The sequence below is a fragment of the Eleginops maclovinus genome, chromosome 11 (assembly GCF_036324505.1).
Source record: "Eleginops maclovinus isolate JMC-PN-2008 ecotype Puerto Natales chromosome 11, JC_Emac_rtc_rv5, whole genome shotgun sequence".
In the NCBI taxonomy this organism is placed as follows: domain Eukaryota; kingdom Metazoa; phylum Chordata; class Actinopteri; order Perciformes; family Eleginopidae; genus Eleginops; species Eleginops maclovinus.
Genome location: NC_086359.1, coordinates 16,980,697 through 17,007,657, shown reverse-complemented (window position 1 = coordinate 17,007,657; position 26,961 = coordinate 16,980,697). Strand labels below are relative to the sequence as shown.

The 26,961-nt window shown below is 40.1% G+C and overlaps 1 protein-coding gene across 13 annotated transcripts in view; it reads left to right on the top strand.

Moving 5' to 3' along the window:
* Window positions 1-26,961, top strand: part of LOC134871779 (RNA-binding protein Musashi homolog 2) — a 249,768-nt gene that overhangs the window by 188,996 nt on the left and 33,811 nt on the right. For all 13 annotated transcript variants that reach the window (XM_063894679.1, XM_063894680.1, XM_063894673.1 and 10 more), the window contains exons 9-10: window positions 3,261-3,375; window positions 11,624-11,698. In XM_063894679.1, coding sequence (XP_063750749.1) covers window positions 3,261-3,375; window positions 11,624-11,698 — 190 coding nt within the window. The remainder of the gene's footprint in view (window positions 1-3,260; window positions 3,376-11,623; window positions 11,699-26,961) is intronic.

Below are 26,961 nucleotides of genomic sequence, written 5' to 3'. Positions count from 1 at the left end.
CTGACCATAAGAGTGCCTGCGCTCTCCTATGCACCATGTCAAAGCATTGCAGCGGTGTCAGGAGGGCAGAATAGCTGTGACAGCTACAGAGTGGCTGAGGGAACTGTGTACTTTAGTTCAGTCTGCTTTAAACCACTGCTGTGCACCACAGCAATTTTCCCCCAGTGAAACAAACCTTTTTCATCAGTGGTCCCATTCTATGTTTCTGGATGTACACAGCTGTTCCCTGCTATCTTTTTTTAGCACAGAGGGCTGTGGCTCAGGATGTACATAAACATCCTTCATGACGATTGGTTTGAGCTCCAGCCGTGCTGTTAATATGTTAGTTTGCATTATACCCATAGGCAGGGTGCGATTTGTAGGGGGGGATGGTGAGGATTTCCCCCCCTCTGGTTTTCCTATCCCTACCTCTGCTAAATTATTTTTATCTCCGGTGGGGACAAGGATTTCCCCCCCTTGATAGCGATGAATGCAACTTAACTGCTAGCCTACTTAAACTCTTGAAATCTAACGATCTTCAGTGTCTTTACATCAGAGTAGGCTATTCAGCAGCCTTCTGGCAGACGGTGCATATTTCTGAACGTCATCGAACACAAAAACATTGTAACATTTTTGTGCGGGAACTTCGCAGGAAAAACAGCGCTGAACCAAACATGAAACGCGTTCAGAGCAGCATATCATCTTACTTTACAGGACCCATTTGCAGAATTGTGGATAGAAGAGGGCCGAAATGCTGCAGACAATGCCCCGATAGGAAAAACGAAAAAGCCACCACAAATTTGTCACCAGAGCCGACTGTTTACTTTGTCTAGTTTTCCAGACCTGTCCCTGAGTGTTGACAGCACGTTGTGCTATTTAGTGAATTATTTTGAGTGTTTGATTTAATTGGAGGGTCTTTTCATGGAGAGCATTGATGCTGTTCTATGGTGCTTTCTGCCTGTTAGTGCGTACGCATGTTTTTGTGACGTTGAATAGAAATCCATGTATGGGTTATTAAAAGTTTTGCCATGTTGTGATGGGGACTAATCCACGGACCCGAAAAAAGGGCCTGTCTACTTTTTGCGTTTTTTTCTCCCTAGTTATGCAAGTTAAAAGTCCAATGTTCTTGTCTATGAATAAATAAAAAAAAACATCCCCCCCTCTGTTTTTTTGTCAAATCGCACCCTGCCCATAGGTATTCTTGATAGTGTTTCTCACCATTATTTACTGTTTCGAACAAAAAACTTAGACAATCTGGGAGGAGCAGGGCATGGATGTATACTAAGAACTGGATACAGTGTTGGAGGTGGGACCTCGTTCATTCCTACGAGAGCTGCTCATTGGCGCATGAAGAGAAAATGACCTGAGATTCCCATGAGCAAAACGTCACAAATTACCCATCATGCCTGGCATAGAACATGCGCAGTTTAGTTTCCGCTTAAGTCCCGTCCCCGATCTCCCACTCTGAGCTCAGTAGAATGAATGAAGAGGGAAAATGAATCCGGATTGAGCTTTTAGCGCATTTTACAACTTTAAGTACCTAATGTTTTTAATAAGGGCTATAAAAGGGTTCATACTGGGTAGTTTATTTAGTTTAAAAAAACAGACTTCTCTTCCCCAATGTAAGTCAATGAGAAAAGTCTTTCTGGGCTGGGTGACGTCACGGACTGATACGGAAGTTGTAGTACAGCCGTTTGGCAACACATATTTTCTTCAGTGTCCGAGCACTTACTGGGGGCTTGGTGCAGGGAGGTTGTCAGACATGCACGCCTTTCAGTCATTGATGTATATCTTCTTAAAAGATCTAATCATGCAAACTCTGGTCTAGATAGCCCCATTACATGAGCAGTGTCCCAATTAGGTTCCTAAAAGGTGTCAACCCCAATTTGCCCCTGATGGCATGGCACAACAATATATACATTTTGATTTCCTTGCCTTCTGGATGAATGTCTATGAATGTGTTGATTCTGACTTGCATACATGCAGTGCTTAGAGGGGTCATAACGAGCGGAAAAGCATTATATAAAAGCAGCACATTTTCAAAACAACTTTTCACGAACTGGAAGTTTTCATCCCAGTTTAACAAAGTGCATGCGTGAATAGTAATGTGCACGGCTGGCCTGTCAGAGTTACGAGCCTATTTGTATGGATGCCGGGCTGCACCTTGGTTGAGGTGAACACAGAACCAGCATCCTGTCTTGCGCAGCAGGCCAGGATGACATGTGAATTGCAGCAGCCGAGAAAGCCCCGCTTAAGTGGATGCAGTAGGGAGAAGCAGCCCAGAGCCAGGAGGCAAACAGACAAACAGATGGACAGGCTGATGCCAAGCAGGCAGTGGAGCAAATAGATTGTGCAGCATGGTGAACAGACCCGGCCTACCCGAAGAACAACCCACAGACACAAGACCATGCCACCCCCTTGTCAGACGATCGTGCCTCTCTATAATTCATCAAGATAGGATAGATACGTGGTAAATGGGACTCTCATCTTCCTCCTTCTCCTCATCTGCCCCTGTCACATCCCTCATTTGATATGTGTTATGTAGGAGGAGGAGGAGATGTCAGTCTTGCAAGATGGGAAATGAACAAACCTGTATGTGTGAGAAGTGGAGTGAGAGGATGAAATGCTGCAGGGAGACGGGCGCTGCGGGTGGAATTGGTTTGTGGGGCACTGGGGACTTCAGCCCAGCAGACATACACAAATAGAACACAAAATAATAATGTTGAGTTTTAAAACACCTTTCTTTCTTTCTTTCTTTCTTTTACTAGCTTTAGATTTCATACACGTCGCCCTGGCAAGACAAAAATCATATGAAACTTAGAGATTTTGTCAAGAGAGATTATTGCTTTTTGATTTGTCTTTGTTTGAATTAAACAAAGAACTAAACTTCACAAAGAAACTAGACACGCTGTTGTAATGGCATTGCAGAACAGAGCTTCTCCTACCTTGATGTCTCAGAAACACTTGGGAAGTATTAAGCTTGTATTTCCCCGAGGCATTGGGCACATGCTCACTGGAGCAATAACCTTTGCTTTAATGCGGGAGGAGCATGATTGTAAGTTTTCCTTCGAGACTCTCCTCTAAAATGCGAGGTGCTCGGATTGACTCAGTCTTGTTTTTTCTCCACGGAAAACATCTAGCGCTGTGCAAGTCAAATAGAAAACCACCTTAAAGAGTTGAGACAGCGCTGTCAGATCTGTCTGCTTGTGTACTTACACAGTCTAATGCTTTGTCTCTGTGTGTGTGCTTACGTGTGTGTGTGTGTTTGTCTGTCTACATAGGTAGAATGTAAGAAGGCCCAGCCCAAAGAGGTGATGTTCCCACCGGGAACACGAGGGAGAGCCAGGGGTCTGCCCTACACCATGGATGCCTTCATGCTGGGGATGGGCATGCTGAGTGAGTCATACACACATACAGTATTTACACAATAACACACACACACACACATATGCAAATACCATAACAAGTGATTCATATACAGCCTTTATATGACATGTAGGTTTGAAATAAATCTGAAGCATAAAAATAATACAATTGTAACTCGCCAAATATTTAATTAATATAATGCATTATAAATGGCATTATTATGATCTCTATAATCTATTTATAAGCTTGTAGAGCAAAAGTTATAAGCATTAATAAACATATATATGTTTTTATGAACAACAATATTCATTAGAAAAAGGTAAGGCATTGTTTTAGGACCTTTACGGTCATTTTATAAAAATACTAAATATTAACAAATGAAACAGAAATTGTACATATTTGTTATTGTTATTTACGCATGACTTTCAATGCATTATAACTGTGTCTTTAATGAATTCCAAAAAAAAGGTTATAAGTAGCTTTCTAATGAGATATATAAGATCTTTGCAAATTTGTAAGTGACCGTATAAGTATAATAATCATATTTGATCTTACTAGCCCTTATTCATTGCTGTATGGCTATTGTTATAAAGCATTACAAATATTAAAGAACACCTAAAACTAGATTAATGCAGTGCTAAAAGCAGATTATTGCACATTTGTTCGTATTGCATTATAGACACAAGCATCATATTAAATTTCACCCGCATTTTTCACCGAAGCAAATAAAAAACATCAAATATGACCCAATGTAGCGGGTACAGGGAAGATGTGAGCCACGAACGCCATTCGGTCATCGATTTCTACCTCGTGAACAAAAAAAATCAACTCGTGCAAACTCTGGTCTAGATAGCCCCATTAGAGGAGTACTGGCCCTAATTAGGCTGCTTGAAGGTGTGCCACCAGTGACCACTGTGGTCTATTTCTGGTGGAGTCTGGTACCGGCAGCCCCTGGGCATATAGGAGCAGACCAGCACATTAGCAGGCTAAATGAAGAGGAAAATTGGTGTAATGTCATATTAAGGATTCATCACTGTGCCCCCCTTAATGGGTAATGAAGGGGACACACATGTCAGCGAGAGATCTCATCTACAGGGACCTCAGCTGCCTGCCCCCTCCCCCCCCCTTCATTACCCTGGCAGCCCATGCCTGCGGCCCTTTTTATTTAACACTATTGCACTCCCTCCCTTCTGCTGTCTTTATCCATCTATCTATCTAGCTATCTATCCATACTGAAAAAACTGAAAGGTTGACTTTATTAAGATTATTAGGTGTGTTGAAAGCATTAGGTTTAGCTTAATATTATTGCTTAATAGAGTAACCTAATGGAGAAATGTGACATTTGTTGACATAACACATTTAATTAAAGCCAACGTTTCACTGTTTTTATCCATCTATCCATCTATCCGTCTATCCGTCTATCCGTCTATCTGTCTATCCGTCTATCAGTCTATCCATCTATCCGTCTATCCGTCTATCCGTCTATCCGTCTATCTATCTATCTATCTATCTATCTATCTATCTATCTATCTATCTATCTATCTATCTATCTATCTATCTATCTATCTATCTATCTATCTATCTATCTATCTATCTATCTATCTATCTATCTCTCTCTCTATCTACCTATCTACCTATCTATCTATCTATCTATATGCGTACTTATCTGTTTCTCTATCAACATATCTATCTGTCTTTCTATTCTTCAGTCGTTCTCATTTCCTACGCATATAATTTGTATGTGCGACCCAACCAAATGGATTTGCCCTCGCATATAAGATTTTTTTTTTTTCTTCAAAAGCAAAAGAGACATGCAGCTGATTGTAAGAGACTCGTTTGCTGTGCGAGTAGCCCTCTTTCTCCCCCCATCCCCTCTAGAAGCAGGTGCAGGCAGAACCTCAGTCATGCATTTTTATCTGTACCAGGTAGTGAAATGTTTAAAGGGGCTTTGAAGGTCGATATAGCGAGGCATAGCTGGAGTTGCTTGTTTTGCATTTTCTGACAGGAAATTAAGAGGAACCAGTCACATGTTTTTGAGCTGTGGAATAATTTTCCAGCAAGGCAAATTAAGCAGCAGTCAACTTATTATCCATACTATCTGTCCATCTCCATGCAGGCGTATAAACAGGGTTACTCTAAGGTTGACCTTTCCGTGAGACTCAATATACATTTTTTTGTTTTGTGGAAAAAGCTTGGATAAGATCGTTTCAGTTCCATCTCATCTGCTTGAAGTACTTAACAAGCACCGTGAACTTTCCAAACTTATTACAGACTAATGTGTGTGTGAAGAGGACGACACTCTTCCCCTCCGCTGGGAGACGGCAGGCGGGGGAAAGGCAGTGATGTGCTCATGTAAGAATATTAACAGCCAACTTGTTTGGAGACACTCTTATCTAAATGAAATTGGAACAAGGACAGCGAAACATTCCTTTATATAATTTGCATTTAGAAAAAAGGGCACCCCAGGCTCATTATTTAAGAAAGTGTAAGCTCCTTTTGTGCCAAATCTCATTAAAGCCATCCCTTGCTCCTTTGTTTACTGCCTCTAATCGAGGCATTTATCTTTATTGTGTTGTGCCCGATGTATGTTTGCTGAAATTAATACACATTTGAGCCTGCGCGAGATATGGGTGTACCAGATGGATAATTGATTTTAAAGTGAATCAGAACTGTTGAGCCATAAAATAGGTACATTAGCATGCATATTAATAAGGCAAATAAGAGCACTAAGAGGCCGCCACCAGGCCACACACAATGGCAGGCTTCATTTACTGAGGATAGGAAACTATTCCTCCTTTCTTCTTTCACTACCGCTTTCTTGTTTGTATGCACATACTTAGGATTTAATGAGATAGTAAGCATGTATCTTAATCCTGACACTTTCATATTCCTCTCTAAAGCCCTCTTCTTTTAACACTCAGTGCACACATCCCTCCGCAGATTCCTCAGTTAGTAATGTGAAAGCCATTGTAATGCAGTACATCAGAAGAGGGAAGTGGTTTTGCCGTTTAAGAAAATGTTGAAATAAGGCGGTGCGAGGAATCTAAGCCAACAATTTCAGTTTGGCATTTATTCTGTTTGACACTAAGACAGTATCAAACACATAATATCCAATATTTTGCAGCCTGTGATAGCTTTTCATTGTATCACATCACAGTTCTTTCAGACCAAACAAACAGCGAGGCGGGGTTGTGTGAAAGCTATCCATCTGTAACTTCCTGGTGATGACTTCTCATCAACGGCTGATGGAGGATTTTTTTTTTTTGGTTTAGCCTCCATCCTACTTCATCCACACCAGGTTAAGGCTCCTCTCACAGCCTCTCTCAGTTGCATTTCTTTTTTGTCTGCGTGAGATGGAAGAGGGTCTGGGAGAGGCATTTTCCCATTGGGTCAGGAATAAATTGAACTTTTTCATGGACAGCAAACACTGATTAGATATTTATGACCAAGGTCAACCTTTCTGATTCCAGCTGGCACAGGCTCTGAGGCATACAGAACAGAGCATTTACACACACACACACACACACACACACACACACACACACACACACACACACATGCACACAAGCACGCACATAGCCTACATACCCTCACGCACATACTTGCACAAACAAGTATGCATGAATGCAAAATATGTTTTGACGCCTTCATGCTGTAGGCACAGGCAAACAAGTGTGCATATGTCATCTCTGGAACAAAATGTATTCAGCTCCGGAAAAAATTAAGAGACCACTCCGTATTTTTCTTAAATCTTTATCTCTACATGTATGGCAGCCATTCCACTGTCCGTTGAATTTCAACACAGAGAACAATTGTCAGTAGTTTATAGAATAAAATAATTTTAAAAAATCATAATTTAACTCAAAGACAAACCTATAAATAATAAAACAAGAGAAAATGATAATGCTGAAGTGGTCTCTTAATTCTTTCCGCGGCTGTATATGAGTAGCTCTGTGCCTACTTCAGAACTGCATCGCAATATACTTTATGCATTATTCACATAGTCTTAGTCGTCAGTACTTTATATAAAGACTATACTGTTTGCCTCATTTATAACGTTGAGGTGCATATTCTAAATCGGTATTAAAGGTGTGTTTTTTAATATTTACATACTATACAATCTTTTAAAAGCTGGTAATTCTGAAGGATACAAATATAATATATCACAATATCTCTGACCAAATACCTCAGTATAGATATAAGACGATATTTTAAGGATGGCAGCCTTTTTACACAATGAGCATTCTGATGAATAATCATCAGTAAAGTGGATATAATGACTGAGTGGGTACATGCAGATAACAGAACAGCTATAACAATCTGCACAATTCAGAAATGACATCGCTTAAAATGAAGGCTTTAAAACCAGACAACACTTACAATATATATACAGCTACCCTAATATAACTTGCATTGTACAGTTATTTACAAATAGTGACTGGACCAAAGTGTCCTAAATGTGCAAAAGTCAAAATGTATTGAAAAAAGACGTTATCTGACACATTCTTTCGCTTGAATCTAAGTTTTTTTGTGTTCAGCCTTTCAAAAATAACTTTGGTTTTTAGTGTGGTCAAAAAAAATGTTGCCCTCCTGCTTGTGCTCACGTATTTATATTATTTATAAAGTAGAACAGCAGTCTAACAACAGAAAATCCGAAATGCTTTATTAGTCCAGCAGCAGTGAAATTGACAGCGTTACAGAATAAGCGACTTAACAGATAAAAGACGAACAATAAGAGTAAGCTACCATATTAAATAACACACATCATGTTGTATGTATTGCATTTTTTAGGGTTATATTTTCATTAAATACGACGACATTCAAAGCTACATTGAAATACCCTTTATAAAAGATTTGAATGTAAAAAAAACAAAAAGTCATTAGAGCCCCTTAATCTATATCTTATTTATTGTACTTACTGTAGTTTCCATTAGTCTGCAGTGTCTCTAGGAGCAGAATTTGAACTGTAGACATTTAAATGTGACTACAGCCAATTTATCAAACCAGTACATGCTGTATCTAACGGGAACTGAGGACAAAAAAACGTTTCCTCGGTCAGTTTCTACGGTTGTATTTACACACAATGAAGAAAGAGTTATCAAGGTCGCCTCCAGTGAGTCATCCCTCGCCTAGAGGACTTCCTCTTATTAGGTAATTTAGTCCAGACTTATGGTTGAAGGTGATAATAGCTTGAGGGAAACGGATAAAGACTGAGACATATACCATAATTACAGGGTTAATTATGTTTATATTACCTTTGATGGCGCTCAAATTCTCACTCCCTCTCACACTGGCTCTCTCTCTCACCCACCCACCCACTCTTCTTCTCCAATGTCTTGTTTTGTCGGTTTCCCACTTCCTCGCTGCCTGCTCTCTCACACCCCGTTTCTCAATATGTTGCCCACAGCTGCTTCTGTCTGAAAACTGTCCAGCTAATTAACTGCCGGGCCTGCGCTTGTAATAAGAAGCATGACGGCAGATGAACAATACATCTGCTATTCTTACATTTTTCAAGTGACACTCACTCCTCTTTTGGCCTCATTGTAACTCTCCATCTATCTGGGGACAGCACGACTAAACAACTCGACTCTAAACGCGCCTGTATCCTCACACACACTTTGACTTTGATTAACAGTTTGCAGATTGTTGTTTCCATCCTCAGCTAGTTTTATAATTTAGAGGCTGTGTATACATTTTATTTACGTTATGTAGGTGCTTGAGCTGTGGAGGGTGGCTGGTTAAAGTGCAAAATAGGAAGTGTGTCCTGGTACTTGGAGAACTCCAAGTTCTCCATTGAGCAAGGCACCAAAGCCCCCCATTGCTCCCCTGGCACTTTTCATAGTCTTTTACTAGGATTGGTTAAATGCATATGCCAATTTTTACTGTGTGCTGTGCTGTGTACATGTGTGTGATAAATAGAAGGTTTCATATACAGTAAGTGGTCATACATTTGATTTATATTGCACCTTTCGTACAAGAAGTACACTACAATATGTGGAAATGTAAAGAGAAGGTGTCTTCCCAAATTGATTCATTTATATACTTACAATCAATCAAATGTAATCAGTTCAAACTCGACAGCTTCACAAGGTGGCAGAAAGAGAGAGGGGACTTTTTTGAGACTGCGCTGCCATTAATATTAAAGATTTAGAACAGAAAATTCTAAAATGAAAATGTGGGAACATAACTAATTTGTCATTGCATGTAGGAATACTCGTGTATTCAGAATATCAAGGCTTAGACAGGGTCATTGAAAGTATGACTGCACTATAAATAAGATTTCTATGCTGCGATATCTTTGCAACTTTACAAAACTTAATTCAGAATGACATTTTAACATACTAATCAATATTGCAATTGTGATATAAGTTGAATACATTTCGCAAACTCAAATCAGGTTGTGGAAAAATGTTTGTGAATTTCAGGCAGCAAAAATCTAGGCTTTGAGAGATTTTGCAAAAAGTTGTTAAAAGAGATTGAATTTATATATTTTGTGCAAGATTTTCCTAGAATAGTTGCTACCTTCTCTATAACACAGCACATGTGACTATGTTGTTCACAAATTCAAGCCTCTCTCTTTTTAATTGTTGTCTGTAAGCCTCTGTGAAGCCTGCTAGTTATAAAGTAATGTAACAGTAATTATAATTATAATGTGTTATAAGCCTGAGGGACCCAAAACTCGCACTTGATGTTCTCAGAGGTGGTTTCTATTTAAACACATTTTGCACATGCTTTCTCCATAAAGCATTAGCTACCCTTGGTAACATTTGAAATCTCTATATACAACTATAGACAATAAAACTGTTTTACAATCAGATTAAATTCATGGTCTAATCTTGTTATAAACAGTAAGTATCTTTCTAACAATGTCTTGCCATTTTAGCACATTTTCTGCAACATTGAGAGTCCACATTATATAAACAGACGTCATTTCAAGGCACTGTTAGTACTCTGAGCTATAAAAATGCCTGGGCACTTATGAGAGACTAAAAACATGGAGAATGAATTGCACTTAAAGAAGCTGGAGGATTGCTATTTGTTCATCAATACTTTGCGTTTTAACCTAATTTGAATCGGCTCATCATTTGTCACCAAGTGTTGATACCCAGCTCTACTGAAGATCTTACCCCAATAAATGATAGAGATCAGTAATAAAAAAACAACAAAGAAAAGCAGGAATTTGAACAACCACGTACCGCCAAACACTCTCATAACCTCAGAAACACTTGACCTCGTTGCCAAACTTCCGCCTCCTTGGGTGAGAACTGTGGCCGCCAAGGGGTGGAGACATTTGTGTGCACCGACATAGCGAGCCACAGAGCCAGTCACAGCTTTAAAAAAACAACAACTTTCTATTAACTGCTCTGAGTCTCCTGTTGAGGTTCCTTAAGTGTGTTAAAATATAATATAATTAAAGAGGCTATTGATCCATGAAGGGTAAGACTGTAGGAAAAACAACATGAGCAGCATGATCAGGATTAGAGGTTAATGTAATTGTGACGTTTGACCATTGATTGAAGGTGGTGCTGGTTGTCAAACTGCACACACAGCCAATGTCTATCAGTTTATAATCTGCAATCAACATTACGAGCTGTAAATACATGGCGCCTTTTCATTAGGATTGAAGCACATAAATAAATTACTGCCTTGAGGTTTGTTTATCGCAGCTTTCATGTCCTTTTTTCCAACAAAGCAAGCTAGGGCGTTTATATAAAAATAACATTACTATTTCAGGCTTACTTAATTTTGATTATTGTAGTTTGAGAGTACAAATTCTGGTCATATTCAGGTTCATATTTGTATTTGTTGCCTCTACTTTGACATGTCTGCATTCTTTAATGTTCAAAAAACTCTTTATTTTGCTCATTCTGCCTGTGCTGCAGCACCTCTGTTCACCCTCTGTCTTAAACCAGAGCCTAGTCTGCTTTGATTAGTTAGCTAGAGCTGTCCCCCTCTACAGAAATAAACAAAATAGTACAATCAAAGCGTTTCAGGCGGTCGGGACTTTGGTATTTTAGCCTTTGCAGACAATTGACATATGCAAACCACCTATATAACACTGCAGGAAAGGGTAAACCACAAAGCATAATCGGGCCTCTTTAAATAACATTACAATTTGCCTGAGAAAATAATAACTTTCCTAGTGTGCAGCTTAAATCCAGCCTATACAGATCAGTTTCCCTCTAAAAATAGATAATGTGTCTGTGTGCATGTTGGTGTGACTTCTGTATGTATTTCTCTAATAATCCCTTTTGAATTTCTTTCCTCTCTATCATAGGCTACCCTAACATTGTGGCGACGTATGGCCGCGGATACACTGGATTCGCACCCAGCTACAGCTACCAGTTCCCTGGTGAGTTAAAGACTTTCTTAAAATATCAGTGTTGCAGCTGATTTCTGTGATGCACAGCCACAAATCCCTGCACACACGCATGCACGCACACACACACACACACACACACACACACACACACACACACACACACACACACACACACACACACACACACACACACACACATACATCTTGCACGCTCATACTCAAAATCTCATCAACATACAAGTCAGTCACCAGATAATCTGCAGGGTTATAAGTATGTTACGTGTCCGGATTTCTCAACTCTATTTTGAAAGCTGACCTATAGTGGAGTAAATTGCTTACTCCTTTTTATCCCATATTCCAACAGTAGCATGACCAAATGTCTAAAATGGGGTAAGTTCTTCGTCTTATGCGGCCCAATGTATGCAAATCCATGTGTGGAGAAGCAGAGGAATAAGCAGTGCGTTGTGTAGGGTCGTTTCATTCATTTTGTGTTATAATGGAAAATGAATGAAGTCATTTTCTGCATTTAAAAGTGTTGACTCAGATTGCCGCGCTCTTCAATGAGAGGCGTGCAGTCTGGAGGTGAGCAGCTGCACCTGTCTGCTGCGAGAGGGCCCACGGCTCCGAGGCGCCTCACTTAGACAGGCATCCCGTCAATTTCATGCTTTATTTAAGGACTTTACACATACTTTGTTTGCCGTGCCAGACATCATTCCTTCCGCTGATAAGACGGAATGGGAAATATCTGACAGCCGCTCAGATCTCCGTAATATCTCGGTGAAATAGATTCAGCAATGGTAAGACAGGAGGTCCAGCTGTGACCACCTGCAGATCAGACACATGCTAGATTTATACCTGACCACAACATCATTCGCCAGGAGAAATGGAATTGCACCTTCTCATCAACGTGGGGGAACACGAGTTGCATACTAATGTGGGAATTTTTGGTGGTCTGTCTTCTTAAAAATGGAATAATTTACGACCCTTTGTTTCAATTGATATCAATGTGAATCCGAATGTACACGACAGTTTATTTACCAAAGAGGACCTTACGGATGACTATCCATCCTTCATTTTCTGTAAAAGCATCCTGAGATGTTTTTAGGATGCAACGGAAAACGACAGGAAAAGAGTGATCGGTGTTTATTCCAAGTCGTTTTAGTTAAACATAGATGTTTTAAATGTTTACAGTTCAGGACAAATTAAGGGATGTCACCTTCCCTGAGGCAGAATGTATGATCCTGTCCATGTTAAACTCAATTTAAAGAGTTTGATAAAGCTGTATGATTAAAACAGCCTCCTCTGGGCCCGCTCAACTCTTGACAGGGTAATTGGAATGTTTTAATGTATGAATCAAACTCCTTGTCCAGATTAAATAACCCCAGGCCAAATATTGACTGGTGTCCTTCCTAACTAAGATGTGGAAAGCATCCTCATTTTAAAATCAAAGCCCCCCCCACCTCCCCCGCTGAAACACTCCTATAAATACATGGAGCGGAGAGCAGGCAGACTGGATCCAGGAGGCGTAAATTGTGGGCAGCGTTTCAAGGCTTTTTTACACACAGTAAACCTCAGGGGTCCACTGTTAACGGGAAAAGGCGGTTAGGCAATTGTCCAATTGTCAAGATAAAACAGTGATAAAACATTGATCAGTGATGAAACTGTGAATTAAGTAGGAAAACTCAATAAGACGTACACAGGAAAACGAGAAACTAAAGCTGACATCCCGGCAGCGGAAACAGAGTTCAAATAGATAAAACAGAACCTAAAAGACAAGTGTAATATAAATATATATAAATAAAAAACAAGATTCAGTGCAGCCAGTGAGACTCAAAGCATCTGTTAAACAGAATCTGACAACTTAGCTCCACGGTCCTTGTGACACTCCCAATTAATCCCAGCATTGATCACTAAGTGCCTTTGATATCGATCACATGCAGTGTGTGTCTGTATGTCTGTGTTTCGCAGGCTGCTTGGAAAATAGTTCCATCATGGCTCAGACATCATTACTGTTTAATGCACTCAGAGACCTTCATATATAACTGATGTGAATCACAGCATCCTCAATTTGTCAGAACTTGCCCGTGCAAGAAATCATAGATCAGAAAACATCCTCAAAGTGTAAACTCTGACATTTGTAACTAAATTAGAGACTAACCAATCTCCAGTTTTCTTAGACTCAAGCATACACATGCAATTGAGGATAATTACAATTGAATTTACTGTTCAGTGTAAAACGTTAATTATTAATAACCTGGATAAATAAAGTTTAAATGAAAATGTTTTGCACTACATGCCACTTTATTTGAATTTATTTAGAAACTTTATAGGTGCTTTATAGAGTATATATAATGTTTTCAGGGGAAACTTTAAATTAGCATGTTTGGTTGCTATGTTGGTGGTATTACACATGATGCTAATAGAATGATGATGCAGTTTCTGTCGTAATAACGCGACGATAAAACAGGAAAAGACATTAAAGGGATTGAAAAATACATGTCTATTCCTTCTGAAATAATAAATCAATGAATTTACAAATCAGTGGCACATTCCATGAAACTTACACATGCATATATTTGACACATGTTTTTCTAGCTATATTATAAAGCATTCATGCTGATCACAGAAAGAGGGTTGAAGTGTTTGCCTTCTGATTTTTTACTCACTTCCAAACTGTATTTATATGCGTCTCTGTAATCACACACTGTCTCCCTCGGGCGGCATCCTTTCAGCATTATGCTTGAACTAAAGTTGGAATTCCATTTTAAAGATGATGTTGCATAGTGCATGTGTAGTGACAATCAAGAAACTGAATTTCAAATGGTAAGGAGGTGTAACAAATGATCAGCAACACCAAAAGAACAAGAATTCTGTCCTTTTTGGATTCATCTAAACTTTTTTTCAAATAGTAGATATGTGATTGTTAACCATGTTTAAGGAAAACATTTCCCTCGGATTTGCATTTAGTTGTTTGTTAGTAGGGCCCGGCTCTTCCCAGAGATTTGTAACACATTGATGCACAATGACATGTGACACATTGTCTGTCTGAACCCATTGTGAAGAAAACATTCTCTGATTGGGCTGCTGCATATTCAGGAATTTGATGGCAAACAGTGGTATTGTCAGTGTCAAAAGAAAGCAGAGGGGACTGTAATGTATGCATGCAAATGTGACATGTGATATGTGAGCGTTGTCATGTTGCATTTCCCTTGTGTGGTTGTAAATATCCACACAGTTTAAGATGAAGACCCCTACATGTGTGCTGAGGCTGCATGCCTTTACCTTCAAATAACACAGGGCCCTCAGTGTTGTACCACTGTCATCGTCGTTATGCAACTTTTACTCTTTGTTTTGTAGCTCCTTATCCATTCCCATTAAAGGGATTTATGGTTTTCGGGGATTTCCCTTTCCTGTATTGTGTTATATAGTTTTTTTTGTGAGTGTAAATGGTCTGCACAGGCTAAATTCCCTGTATTCCCTTCACAGAGAGTATTTCTCCCACACACTGCACCCCCAAAACAAAGTCTCCATTGAATTCCTTTATTTACTTCCTTAAAATAGTGTCATCATTATGTAACACTCGCTCTTATATTGGCTAGTTATCCAACCATTTTTACATTATAGGCTAAGGGGCGGGACATCTATAAGCGGTTGAGCAATCACAACAGACCAGCTAATCAATCAGAGGAGACCGACTGCAAATAAAGTATTTTTGAACATTAAGGTGTCACAGTAGAGTCAGAAAATACAAACACGAGCCTGAAAATGAGCAGAAATGGGCCCCTTTATTTAAAGTAGCATTGATAATACAGCCTCATTTTAGCTTATTCCCAAAATTGCTTGAAACACACATACACGACTACATTTTCTACACACCGACAGTTTTTGGAGATTGCCAACATAAGCCCCAGGTCAGAGGCAAATCATCACTCACTCCCGATGGCTATGTGAATTTTCAAAGAAGTGATCTGAGATTATATGCAGGCGCCCTGAGAGAGATCTACATAAGCAGGTTAAATATCTAGACCTGTGTCTGATTCCAGACCCTGCAGTATGGAAAGTAATTTGAATTGGCAAAGACAGAAGCCTGCCCATAAACATACAGCTGTGAGTAATGTGCGCCTCAGTGAGGGCTTGTTGGTAATACTGAGTTGTGTTTTTTCCACACAATGTCCACATCAACAATATCATACACAGCTCTGCTCATCCTGGATGGGGCACACAGCATTATAGCACTTGACTTGAATTATCGAACGTCATCACTAACATTTGTCTGGTCACAAAGAACAGACTCAAATTCAAGGTGTCTTTGAATCAAAATCAGGTAAATCAAAAGGACTTCTTTTTGATTTCTGTCATTAAAGAACGCACATTTCCATAGACACCGCAGGTACAAATCTGATGGACAGCACTGATTTTCAGATAGCTTCAAACAAAGGGAAGTATTTCTGAAATGAATATCCTCGCCTCATGCTGTAGTAATAGGAGTGTATCTGTTCCTGCTATACTTTTACATATTCTTCTACATTTCCATGGGAAAAGCAGTGCCTAGCCATTATTTTTAATAAAGTTTAGTTTTTTTTAATAAAAATACATGAAAGTCATATTTCCTTTCTTTTTCTTCCCTTGGTTTTATGTGTACACATAACAGATTAGATACTGTAGGATGTTTTCTTTCCTAAACTCAAAACCCAGCTGTGAATTTTGCTTGAAGCAGAAAAAACTGGATCTGACAGGTCATAGGGAACCTTACTGTACATTATTCCTGTTTCTATGCAACAGTCTAATTAGCATTAGCTAGCTGATAAATGTGCCTCTGTATTATTCAACTGGCAGCCCCCAGGGGAATATCTTAAGATGTGCCGCATTTAAAGCTTGAGGGATGTCCAGTCTGGAGGACCTTGCATTATTAAACCACATTTAAAGAAGCATCTTATTCCATCACAGCCTTAAAGTGTCTTTTAAGGCTTTACTCAGAAAGCTCCTTGTGTTTGCTGCGCATATTAAAATGCAAATGGCCAGAAAGAAAATAGCAATAAGTGCAAGTTAAGCTTCCACACTCTAATTTATGTACAGTATGGTCTCTGCCAGTGGTAGATCTACATTTTGTGTATGATGTATGCATGAATAGGGAGCTCATCTGTATGAGGGGAAATGTAATTAAAAGAAAAGAAGTGTATTATGTGCATTATGCATGTGAATGAGCTGTAGAAGTGAACATTAAAAAGCTGGGAAACATTTGTGTTACACTCATACTGTACTTTCTATTGTTAAGCAGTAAAACCTTCCTTTCTATTATAACACACACGTGAATGCTCAGTGGCACGCACACACAGACAAGCTGTATTTATACAAGGACTGAGATGTGCTTGAAGAAGTAAAGGGACTTCACCCGGAGCTTCTCTGCGCTCTCCCGTGTTCCCGAGCGCCTCTCTGCCTCCACAGCCGTGCCCTCGGAGCCTCCCCTGGCATAAATGACCATTATGGCTCCATTAGGGCTGCTAGTAGGAGGTCATTATGCTACACTGGAAAAACCAGAGATGAAGATGTCAGTGGGGTCCCATCAGGGGAGAGAGACACAGACTGAATGAGAGAAAGACATAACACTCAGTCATACAGCTACTCCAGATGTCATGACAGACAAACAGCACTGCAATGAGTCAACCTCTTAAGTAGTGAGAGAACCGAGAGGAAGGGTGATTAAGGAGGGGAGAGGGCAGAGGTAAGTGTAGCAATGACAACAGAAGGGGTTACCTTAACATTACCCTTTAAAACATCTGTATATTTGTGGTGTTATCCATTAAATCAATGCTAAGGCTGTATTGTCATAAGCACGGCTACAGTGTAGATATACAATGAAAAAAAAGAAATAAAACAATACAACTAATGAAAAAACTATGAAAAAAGTGCAAGAGAAGGCTGCAAGAGTAATGTGCAAGTAATGCAGCAGAAGTGTACTATATACAAGTCAAATAGAATAAGATGAGCTAAAGATAGAATCTAAGATAAATGCTGTAAAGTGAAATAAAATGGTGCTTATTATATATAAATATGTGGGATGCAAACAGATGAAGTTGTGAAGGCACAGAGCTCAGGAGTTTAGTAGCCTTATGGCCTGTGGGATCAAACTGTCCCTGAGTCTGGTGGTAATTGAATCACAATATTTACATGCGATTAATTGTGATTAATTTGAAATACTAGTATTTATTTGTTTTTTGTTGGGTATATAGAGCAACTACACATGTTGCGTTGTATTAAAGAAATGCATGACAAACTTGTAAAGAAATCAAACGGTATTTTAGCATGATTTCTGATTTATTGGCAGGACGCCAAGCACTGTTTGGCAAAATGTCTTTCCTCCGTTTTCACCACATTTAAAGCGAACCAATGCAGTTGCCATTTGTCATGGATTAGGTGTGCCGTTACTCTGGAGTAGTGATGGTTGTTACTGATGTGCAGTGGTCAGTGCAATACATATAGCTTGTGCTGCTTCCTGCGCTTGTCTTATCACTGCCAATTCATTGTAACATCTGCGCTAGAATTACAGGAGGAAGTTGGGGTCAGATTTTATGTGACTAATTTGCATTTAACTTATTTTCAAACCGATACATTTTCCAGATTAATCACAAGCGTTGACAGCCCTGCTATATATATTTAGCATCTTCTCATAACACATTCTAAAAAGAATGGTGTTTGTTTGTTGGAGTTGGTGGCTGGGTTTTTCCATCTGTGTTTTTTCTTGTCCTGTTGCCATATCCTCTTCTCGTCACATGTCTGTGTCAGATTTGTTTCCCCGTCAGATATAAAGTGTTGGGCAGCGCGCAGTAGCCTCCAGCCCTCTGTATCTCCAACTCCATTAACCAACCATGCCTTAAACACAACAGCACACTACATCATATCCAAGTGACAGGAAATGCCTTCTGAAACGCCTGAATCAGTATGGAGTAGATATCTTTCACTGTGAGGACTTGGGGTGGCCTGTTTGGCAAAGTCCCATGAAGAACAACACGAGGGGTTGTCCTGCCATAAACGCCCACATGTCTGTCTTTGTTGAGTCGTCCTACTTCAAGATACTTAACCACTAGCAGCTTCAGGGATAGTGCATCTATCTGAAAGGAATATGGAATGAAATAGGCAATTTCTGAAAGATAAATACAACTCACAAAGTCAGTGTCGGATGGAAACCTGGACAATATCACCAAAACTACATTTGAAAACATTAAGCTGCAGGAATATGTTCCAGAATAATAGAGAATGAAGGAGAGAGAAAATAAGAGAGATGCCTTCTGTTAGTAAAAATAACAAGATGAAGATCTTGATGAACACTTTCTATGGAGCCCATATGTATAATGCTAAATAGTTATAATTATAACATTTTGTGATTATAGTCAAAATAACTCATGTCCGCAATTATTTAAAATAACAATGATAACACATTATATAGCATGGACTTATAAGCTCTAGTGTCATAACACTTTATACATGTGAACCAATTCCCTAATAATGCATTATAATGTCATTATAAGTGGCAATATTTAGCTTTTAATAAAGTGAATAGTTACTAATAATAATAATACAATCTATAATGTTATTGAGCAAGCATCAATTTCCAAGCAGTATGACACTTGAACTTATTTGTAATAAAAAAATGCTTCATCATGTGTTATGATTATTGTTATAAATGACTATCAATTAAAGAGTGCTTATAATTATACAGCAGATTGTAGTGCATTGTAGACATAGGCATCCTAAAAAATGTTACAGGTAGTTGTCCTCAAACACGGGACATAGTGACGGATGTTGCATGGGATGCAGCTCCACCTATAGAAGGTGCCTTTTGTCCGAACAACTCTAAGTGAGTGCTGCCCTGTTGACCTCTTCTTCTGTTGGAGAATAACATAAAGCTATAGGGAGCAGCTGTCCTCTCAGAAGGTGGGCTTTAGGGAAAAGGAGCTGCTGACCTGTGCAACTGGTACGATAGTGACTGATGCTGGGGGGGCCGACTGAACATATGATAAATGCACCAGAGGTCACACCCGGGGCATTGGCCTGAACCACCAGTTAGCCTCCCAGGGTTCAGCTACCCTCTGCTGCTGGGTAGAAAGGTGTTGTTGTGGACTATATACAGATATGAGGCTTCTGCAAGGTCAGGGGGGGTTAAGGACGAGAAGGTAGGATGGCTGTGTGGTGCTGAGCCAAAGACAACATGAGAAGGAATGAGCAAACCTTTCTTTCTAGGCTGCAAACTTCAGTGACTCCTTTTCACAGAGGAGGCCCTTAGGCTTAGAAGTCTGTTATACTTCATCACAATGTTGCTATCAGAGACAAACTAAAAATGTGTTAACATGCAGCTACAGTTTTCAAGAATTCAAGAACTCTGCTGCATTCATTCTGCTCTGTTGACCCTAGATGCAGATGAGCATACTGCCATTGCTCCAGTACTGCCTCACGTGTTGACCCGAGTATCCCTCTAAACTCTAAGGGTTGTAAACTCCTTTTCAAACTTTGTGTCCAATAAAACTCTTGCTGGCTGTAGTCCATTACCTGCTATGTGGATGAGAATGTAGTCTGGGACTCCATGTGCAGTCATTATCAGCTGATCTGAAGCTCTCTCAAGTATTCAGACATCTTATATGTCCCATTTCAGTACAATAAGTACCCCGCTTCTTGGCTCCAGTACCGGAGCAGGTGGGGAAAAGAATCACTGGCCTGAGGCTGATGAGGAGCTTACCTGTGTCACGGGTGCATGCAACAATGTCCTCCATAAGACAGATCCCACTGTTTGTGTTTTTACTGCACTCGTGAGACAGCAGAACAGGTTTCTATTGAGCTAGAGTTACACAGCAGATTGTTCCTCAGATCCTGTGACCATCTTCTTTCCACGCTGGGTGAGCTGTGACCCCAGCAAGTGGTCCCACAGGCCAGAGAGAGTGCTAGAGGGCTGGGAGCAGATGGCCCTCCTGATGCCACACTGACTCACAGACTGACTTTAATTGCCAAGGCTGATCATTAGCCCAATGGGCCTGTGGAGGCCGGGGTACTGCGTGAATTGCGGGCCTTAAAATAGGGCCTGATGAGGAACGTCATGACCTCACACGCTCGAGCGGCCGCGGATCTTTCTCTCTCAAACTTCAAAACAGACACAATCAAAGACTCTTCATTTGAAGGCCAAGAATGCTTTAAAGGAGGGGACATTACCAAGAGCCTCTCTCTGCCTTCCTCTTTGCCTGTCTGACTCAGTGTCTCCACAGCAATGCTGACTGCACACACTCACACACATTTGCACATGCAGACTCTCTGGGCTCCCCGGGCCATGACTCCACTCCCTGTGACAGTAGTGAGTGTCCTGCTCTGACTTCAGCGTGCCCTGTCTACTTCTGCATTTGCACTTATGGAGCTCCACTGCTCTCAGATCAGCTTTGCTCTACAATTAATGGCTAACAATCTGGTTTATGTGTGTGCCTTACTGTCAGAGGCTTGCATTGTACAGTGTGTATATTCTTATGGCAGAGGATGAATGCAACAGGTCCACCTACATGCCCGTCAGAGCTTTACAGGACATGCGGGTTTGTTTACGTATATTTTGTGGCAATGGTTTTATTTTCTGTGTGAGTGGTGTGTTTTTCTGTCTGCATGCACACATGTATGTCCACGTGCACAAACACGTGCGTCTCCTCGGGTGCCTCCATGAGCACCTGTCTCTGTAAAAACAGCTTCTGCACTCTGACTCAGGCAAAGCAGAAAGGCTGGCTATTTCCTGAAGGTGGGAAGGAAGGCTCACCTCATTTGCCCAGGTCTTAACTCCCCCCCAGTACAGCAGACACATCCTCACACACTAAATCAGACAAACAGTCTGCCACGGAGACCCACTGCCAAGGTTCCTGTGGTGGGGAAGATGAGCTGCTGTAAAAAGCAGAGTGGCAACGCTAAAGCTCATTACGTCTCGACTGTTGAGCTGCCGGTGGAGAAATGAAACTGGAGCTGCCCTGCCTCGTGCACGGCTGCCACCTCCGGACACTGCAGGAGAGCAGCAGGAGGACGAAGGGGGGGTGCAGAGACGGGGGTGTGCAGAGGAGCACAATATGTGTGTGTCTGTGAGAACATGCTCAGTGTCTGCTGCCTGTTGTTTTCATCCCACCCACTGTTCCAGGGCTCCAGGCCCAGCTTCTTGGGTAGTTGCTAGGTATCTTCTCAGCCCCCCCCCCCCCCCCTTTCCTTCCGTCCCATGGTGTATTTTGAGTCCCACTGCTATAACAACACAATATTCTCTGTTGTAATGCATTCAAATGTCAATTCAAGTCACTCAAAGTCATGTTTTGCTTTAAGTACTGTGAAAAAAAACGTCAACAAATGTATGCAAGAATAATTGACAGCATAAAAAAATCTTACTGCACATAAATTTAGAGTCAAGCTAATTTGGATTCAATATACTTTATAAGAAAATGTAAAAGAAAAGTATTTGTGTGTGTTATTATTATATGTTTTGATTATTAAAGCATTATGAATATGTAAAGTGCTTTTAACTCGAAATATACAATGCCATCAACTTATAATAATGCATTATAAGTATATAAATAATTCCTTGTAGACATGGCCGTCTGTAATGTACTATAATAAGTTACTGATGCTCTGAGAAATATGAATATATATATATATATATATATAAACACTATATTACAAATACACACATACAGTAGATGAACATGAAAACGTATATTCATAATCCTATTCCTCAGCCCTTCTGCATACTTCCACTTCATGTGGAAACATTGTTTATAGCTCCAGTAGAGGAAGCCAATGTCTGTGCTATTTTTGGGTCATACCACATGTTACCCTACTTGCCCCCTGCTATCTAGAGCAGTGTTAGATTGTATAACCGTAGTGCATGCAGCCGTCTAAAATATAATGAAGTCTGCAAGTATTTGACTCGGCTATAAAATCATATTCATGAGATAGTGTCTGAAAAGCTGCTTCTTATTATTACCAACATTAACACACTGTATTTTATTATCCCTCTGCATTAGTAAATCCAGCAAAAGCCAGTTCACAGTGATCAGTGCAAATCCACAAACACATATTTAACTTGAATGGTGAGATGACACTTAATGCACTCGCTTTCATTTGAGGAAACCTGAAATTACCCCCCTTCATCCTTCATCTGTCCCCTCCACCGCCACCCTCAGATCTCGGAGATGGGCATTAAAATGCATAAAAAATTAAGGCTGTTTACTCGGACACTAATGAGAGGAGGCTAAAGTAGTCTAGTGTAATTAGTATGATTGGCTCCACGGGGACCACACAGGCAGGACCATAACAAGCGATTCACTCAGAGCTTGCAAGCTTTTTATACTCTCCGAGTGTCAGGAGTGATGTCAGAGGAGATTGGACTGCAGAGACATGTTGCCTTTACTGATCCCAGGTTGGAAAGGAGCACTGCAGTTAAATGCACTGAAGCAGACCATTACATAAGCACCACTGCAAGGTCAGACATCTGTGTCCTCCCTGTCTGCCTCTCTCTATTTAAGTCACCATCATCAACTGCCTTGAGTATTTGGGTTGTGAACCAAGACCCTGTCCCATTTGCAAAGCAGTTTCCCTATCTTCAGAATAGACTGAAGTTATTTTTTCTCATCCATTCTGGCAGATCCCCCCCTTTCTGTTTGAAATACATTTCCTCCTTTTGCCTTATTGTTTTTTTCTCTATTCCTTTTCCTTTGACTACTGTGTTTGTGTGTGAGTATTAAATTGTGGCTTGTGTGGAAGCACACTGTGTTTAAGTCAGTTCTGCAGCATGGGAGCCGTTTCCCTTTTTTCAATGAAGTGCATGGGGAAGACGCACAAAGAAGAGGTCGAAAGTGTGGCTGCACTTCAATAAAGAGCCTAGTTTGTCCTCTTTGATGCTATGCTGCCATGCACTTCAGCTACAAAGAAGCCAAGCTCTTGTCACTGAGAATTGAAGTAAAAAACACTGAGCTTTTCCTGAGCTCTCAACAACACATCACAACATCCCAGTCACTCACACACAGTGTACCGCGTGTGATGGGGCTGCTGAGTTTGCCGTTTCGGAGGTTGGAGTTACTTTCAAGTTGAGTGTTCTCTCAGCAATATTGTTATAAAACCTATAAATTGTTTTAAAACCTTTAGTGTACTTCTAAATGATTCTTATATTCACCATTCATTATTAACATCCTTATATTCTATTATGTTTAGCCTACAATGAGCACTTATAGTTTTACGCATTCATACATATTCATAATGCTTTACAGCAGACATAAGACTCTATAAAGCATGTTATCATCATTTTAAGGTGTCATACTACTTCCTAATATAAGGTCACTTAGTGATGTGTTTTTCCACGTACTATTGAATTATATTTCTGATAGTTTTAATGCCTTGTTATAGTGTTATAATACATTATAATCCATGTTATATAATAAGTTTCTCAAGAATTATTGTGATGCATGTTACTCAAAGTCAATATAACATGCTGAAGTGTGTTATGAAGCATTTTACAGTGCTATAAGCAGATTATAATGCGATAAAAGTATGTTTATAATGCATAATAGAAATGGGTGTCATAGAAAGTTTAACCAAATTCAAATTGACGATTGATTCATTTAGAGCTAAAGTTGTTTATGAGCCAGTATACGAATCATAGATACTGGTAGGAATATTGCATTTCATTATTCCAGTTTAGACAGCAGCATAGTTAGGACGGAGAATTCCTCCTGCAAGAACCCGCCTCTCCTTTAGCACATCACTCAACCCTACCTCACCTCTGACCTTCACTCACCATCACCTTGTAAGTTAACCATGTATGATGGCTTTACAATAAGCTGATGTGACTTTTTTCTGTCAAACTCACTGTAGAACATATTTTGTCTAGACAGTGCAGCTTTCCCAAAGCATGCAGCACTTTTATTCTTTGTGCTTCTGAAAGGTTACCCAGTTTAAATTTATCTTCTTCCTGCCCTCCTCGTGTTGTTCAGAAGTATAAGATATATGTGCAATTATCACCATAAAGCCAGGCTTTGCAGAGCTCTGCGCTCACTCCACTTCTGTAATTGACTTTTTCTCTGCTCAAAATCAGAGGCCACAAAGTCTTAATGGCGAAGGATCAATGTGCCAATTGGTTTCATTACATACAGAAACCATTATCTCTGGGACAGAAGAACCACCGCTTAGGCAAAGGACTCACACAGAAACAAACGCATACACACCGCCTGCACATATACGTGCACACACAACAAGGAAGTCCTGTGTGATCATGTACTGTACGTGAGTAACAGAACATTGACCATCTACAGTAAAGGTGAGGGGTGTTGTTGTCGTTGTCGGTGTTGTTGTTGTATGTTAGAGCACTCACAACAATATTACCACACCACATACACACCTGAGGTAAACTTCTCCAACGGTATACCATAGCCTGGCTTTCAGTATGAAGCGATACATCATGCCCTGTGTTCAGCTGTCATGGAACCACTTTATTGTTCTTGATTTACAGCACCTTAACCCAGTTCTTAGCAACAGGATCTTTTAATACTGCAATATGGTATTTAGGTGAACCTGTATCTGCGGGGACCTCAATATTGTTCAGTAGTCTTTTTTTCCTTTTGTTTGTTTTCCTTTAATGGCATGTAACTCCATCGCTTAAGTGGAATAATCTGGGATATTTTCTATTTATTATACCCATATGTATACCTATTCTACTCCAGCAATTTAGTTTACCACTTCCATGTAGTTTTGGGAGTCGCAAAATCCTTTTTTTTTATAGGTAAAAAATACTTCAGGTGCATTTGACGCTCACATATTTAGTCGTGTAATACTGTATGTTAAGCTCCAAAAGCACAAGATCCCACAATTCCCATAATGCAATGTGTCTCTTCTTAAGTCTTTCAAACTGCAGTGATTTCTGTGACGCGTATCATGTTAAAGGTTATTTAATATCTCGATAATGCTATATATTTGACAATATAGAGTGTTTGCTGTAACAATAAATGAACAGCCTTTATGATTTAGCCACATGTATTTTTGAGAAATACACTATATAGACAAAAGTATTGGGACACCTACAGGAGCTTTTATGATGTCCCATTCCAAATTCTTGGGCATTAATTTGAAGTTGGTCCCCCCTTTGCAGCTATAACAGCTTCCACTCTTCTGGGAAGTTTTTCTATAAGATTGTGGAGTGTGTTTGTGGGAATTTTGGCCCATTCATCCAGAAGAGCATTTGTGAGGTCAGACATTGATGTTGGACAAGAGGGCCTGTCTCGCAATCTCCGTTCGAGTTCATCCCAAAGGTGTTCAATGGGGTCGAGGTCAGGGGTCTATGCGGGCCAGACAAGTTCTTCCACACCAAACTCATCCAACCATGCCTTTATGGACCTTTGCTTTGTGCACTGGGGCACAGTCATGCTGGAACAGAAAAGAGCCTTCCACAAACTGTTTCCACAAAGTTGGAAGCATAGAATTGTCCAGAATGACTTGGTAAGATGAAGCATTAACAATCCCCTTCACTGGAACTACACCTGAATTCAATGATTAAGACGAGTCCCAATACTTTTGTCTATATAGTGTCTGTTCGACATTTCCCTATGGTTCTGAGTTCCAAGCGGCGCCAACTGGTTGGGGAAAATAGTTATGAGTGAGAAATCCTGAACAATCCAACCAAGCTAATGTCAATATTAGCAACCCACATTTTCAAAGACAATGGCAAAATTAAAGGTACATATCGTACATTTGCTTTTAAGTGCAGACATTTTCCTGAGTGGTTGCAGATGAAATGTGTCACCATGGCTATGATTTGAGAATTCCTTGTACACTAAAGAGGTATCAAGGTTTCAAGGTTTCAACCACAGGTGGTACTAACCACAGTGGAAAACCAAATAGATAAAAATACCTGGTACAATTGCAGGTTAAGTTCTTTGTTTATTTTGTCTACCCTCACCTTCTGTTTCAAACATACACTTGGCATCCGTACAGTGTGTGACCTTTGTGGCACATGCAGAGACTCCATCACTGGAAGAAACCAGGCACACAAAATAAATCTGAATGATTGACAAGCAACCCAGCTCTGTTAATCAAGTTATGCTTACTCTAATTAGGACTTTAATGCGAGTAAGATAACCCGGTTAAGGTGTTTACATGAGAGCTGCAATAATATGCGTATTGCATTAGTGTGGTTATAATTGAATTATTGGTGTGCATGTAAATGCTCTTTCTCTCTCTCTCTGGCTCGTTCCCAGTCTCTGTGTTTTATCTCTGTGTGTGTGGGGGGGGGGGATTCTCTGTGT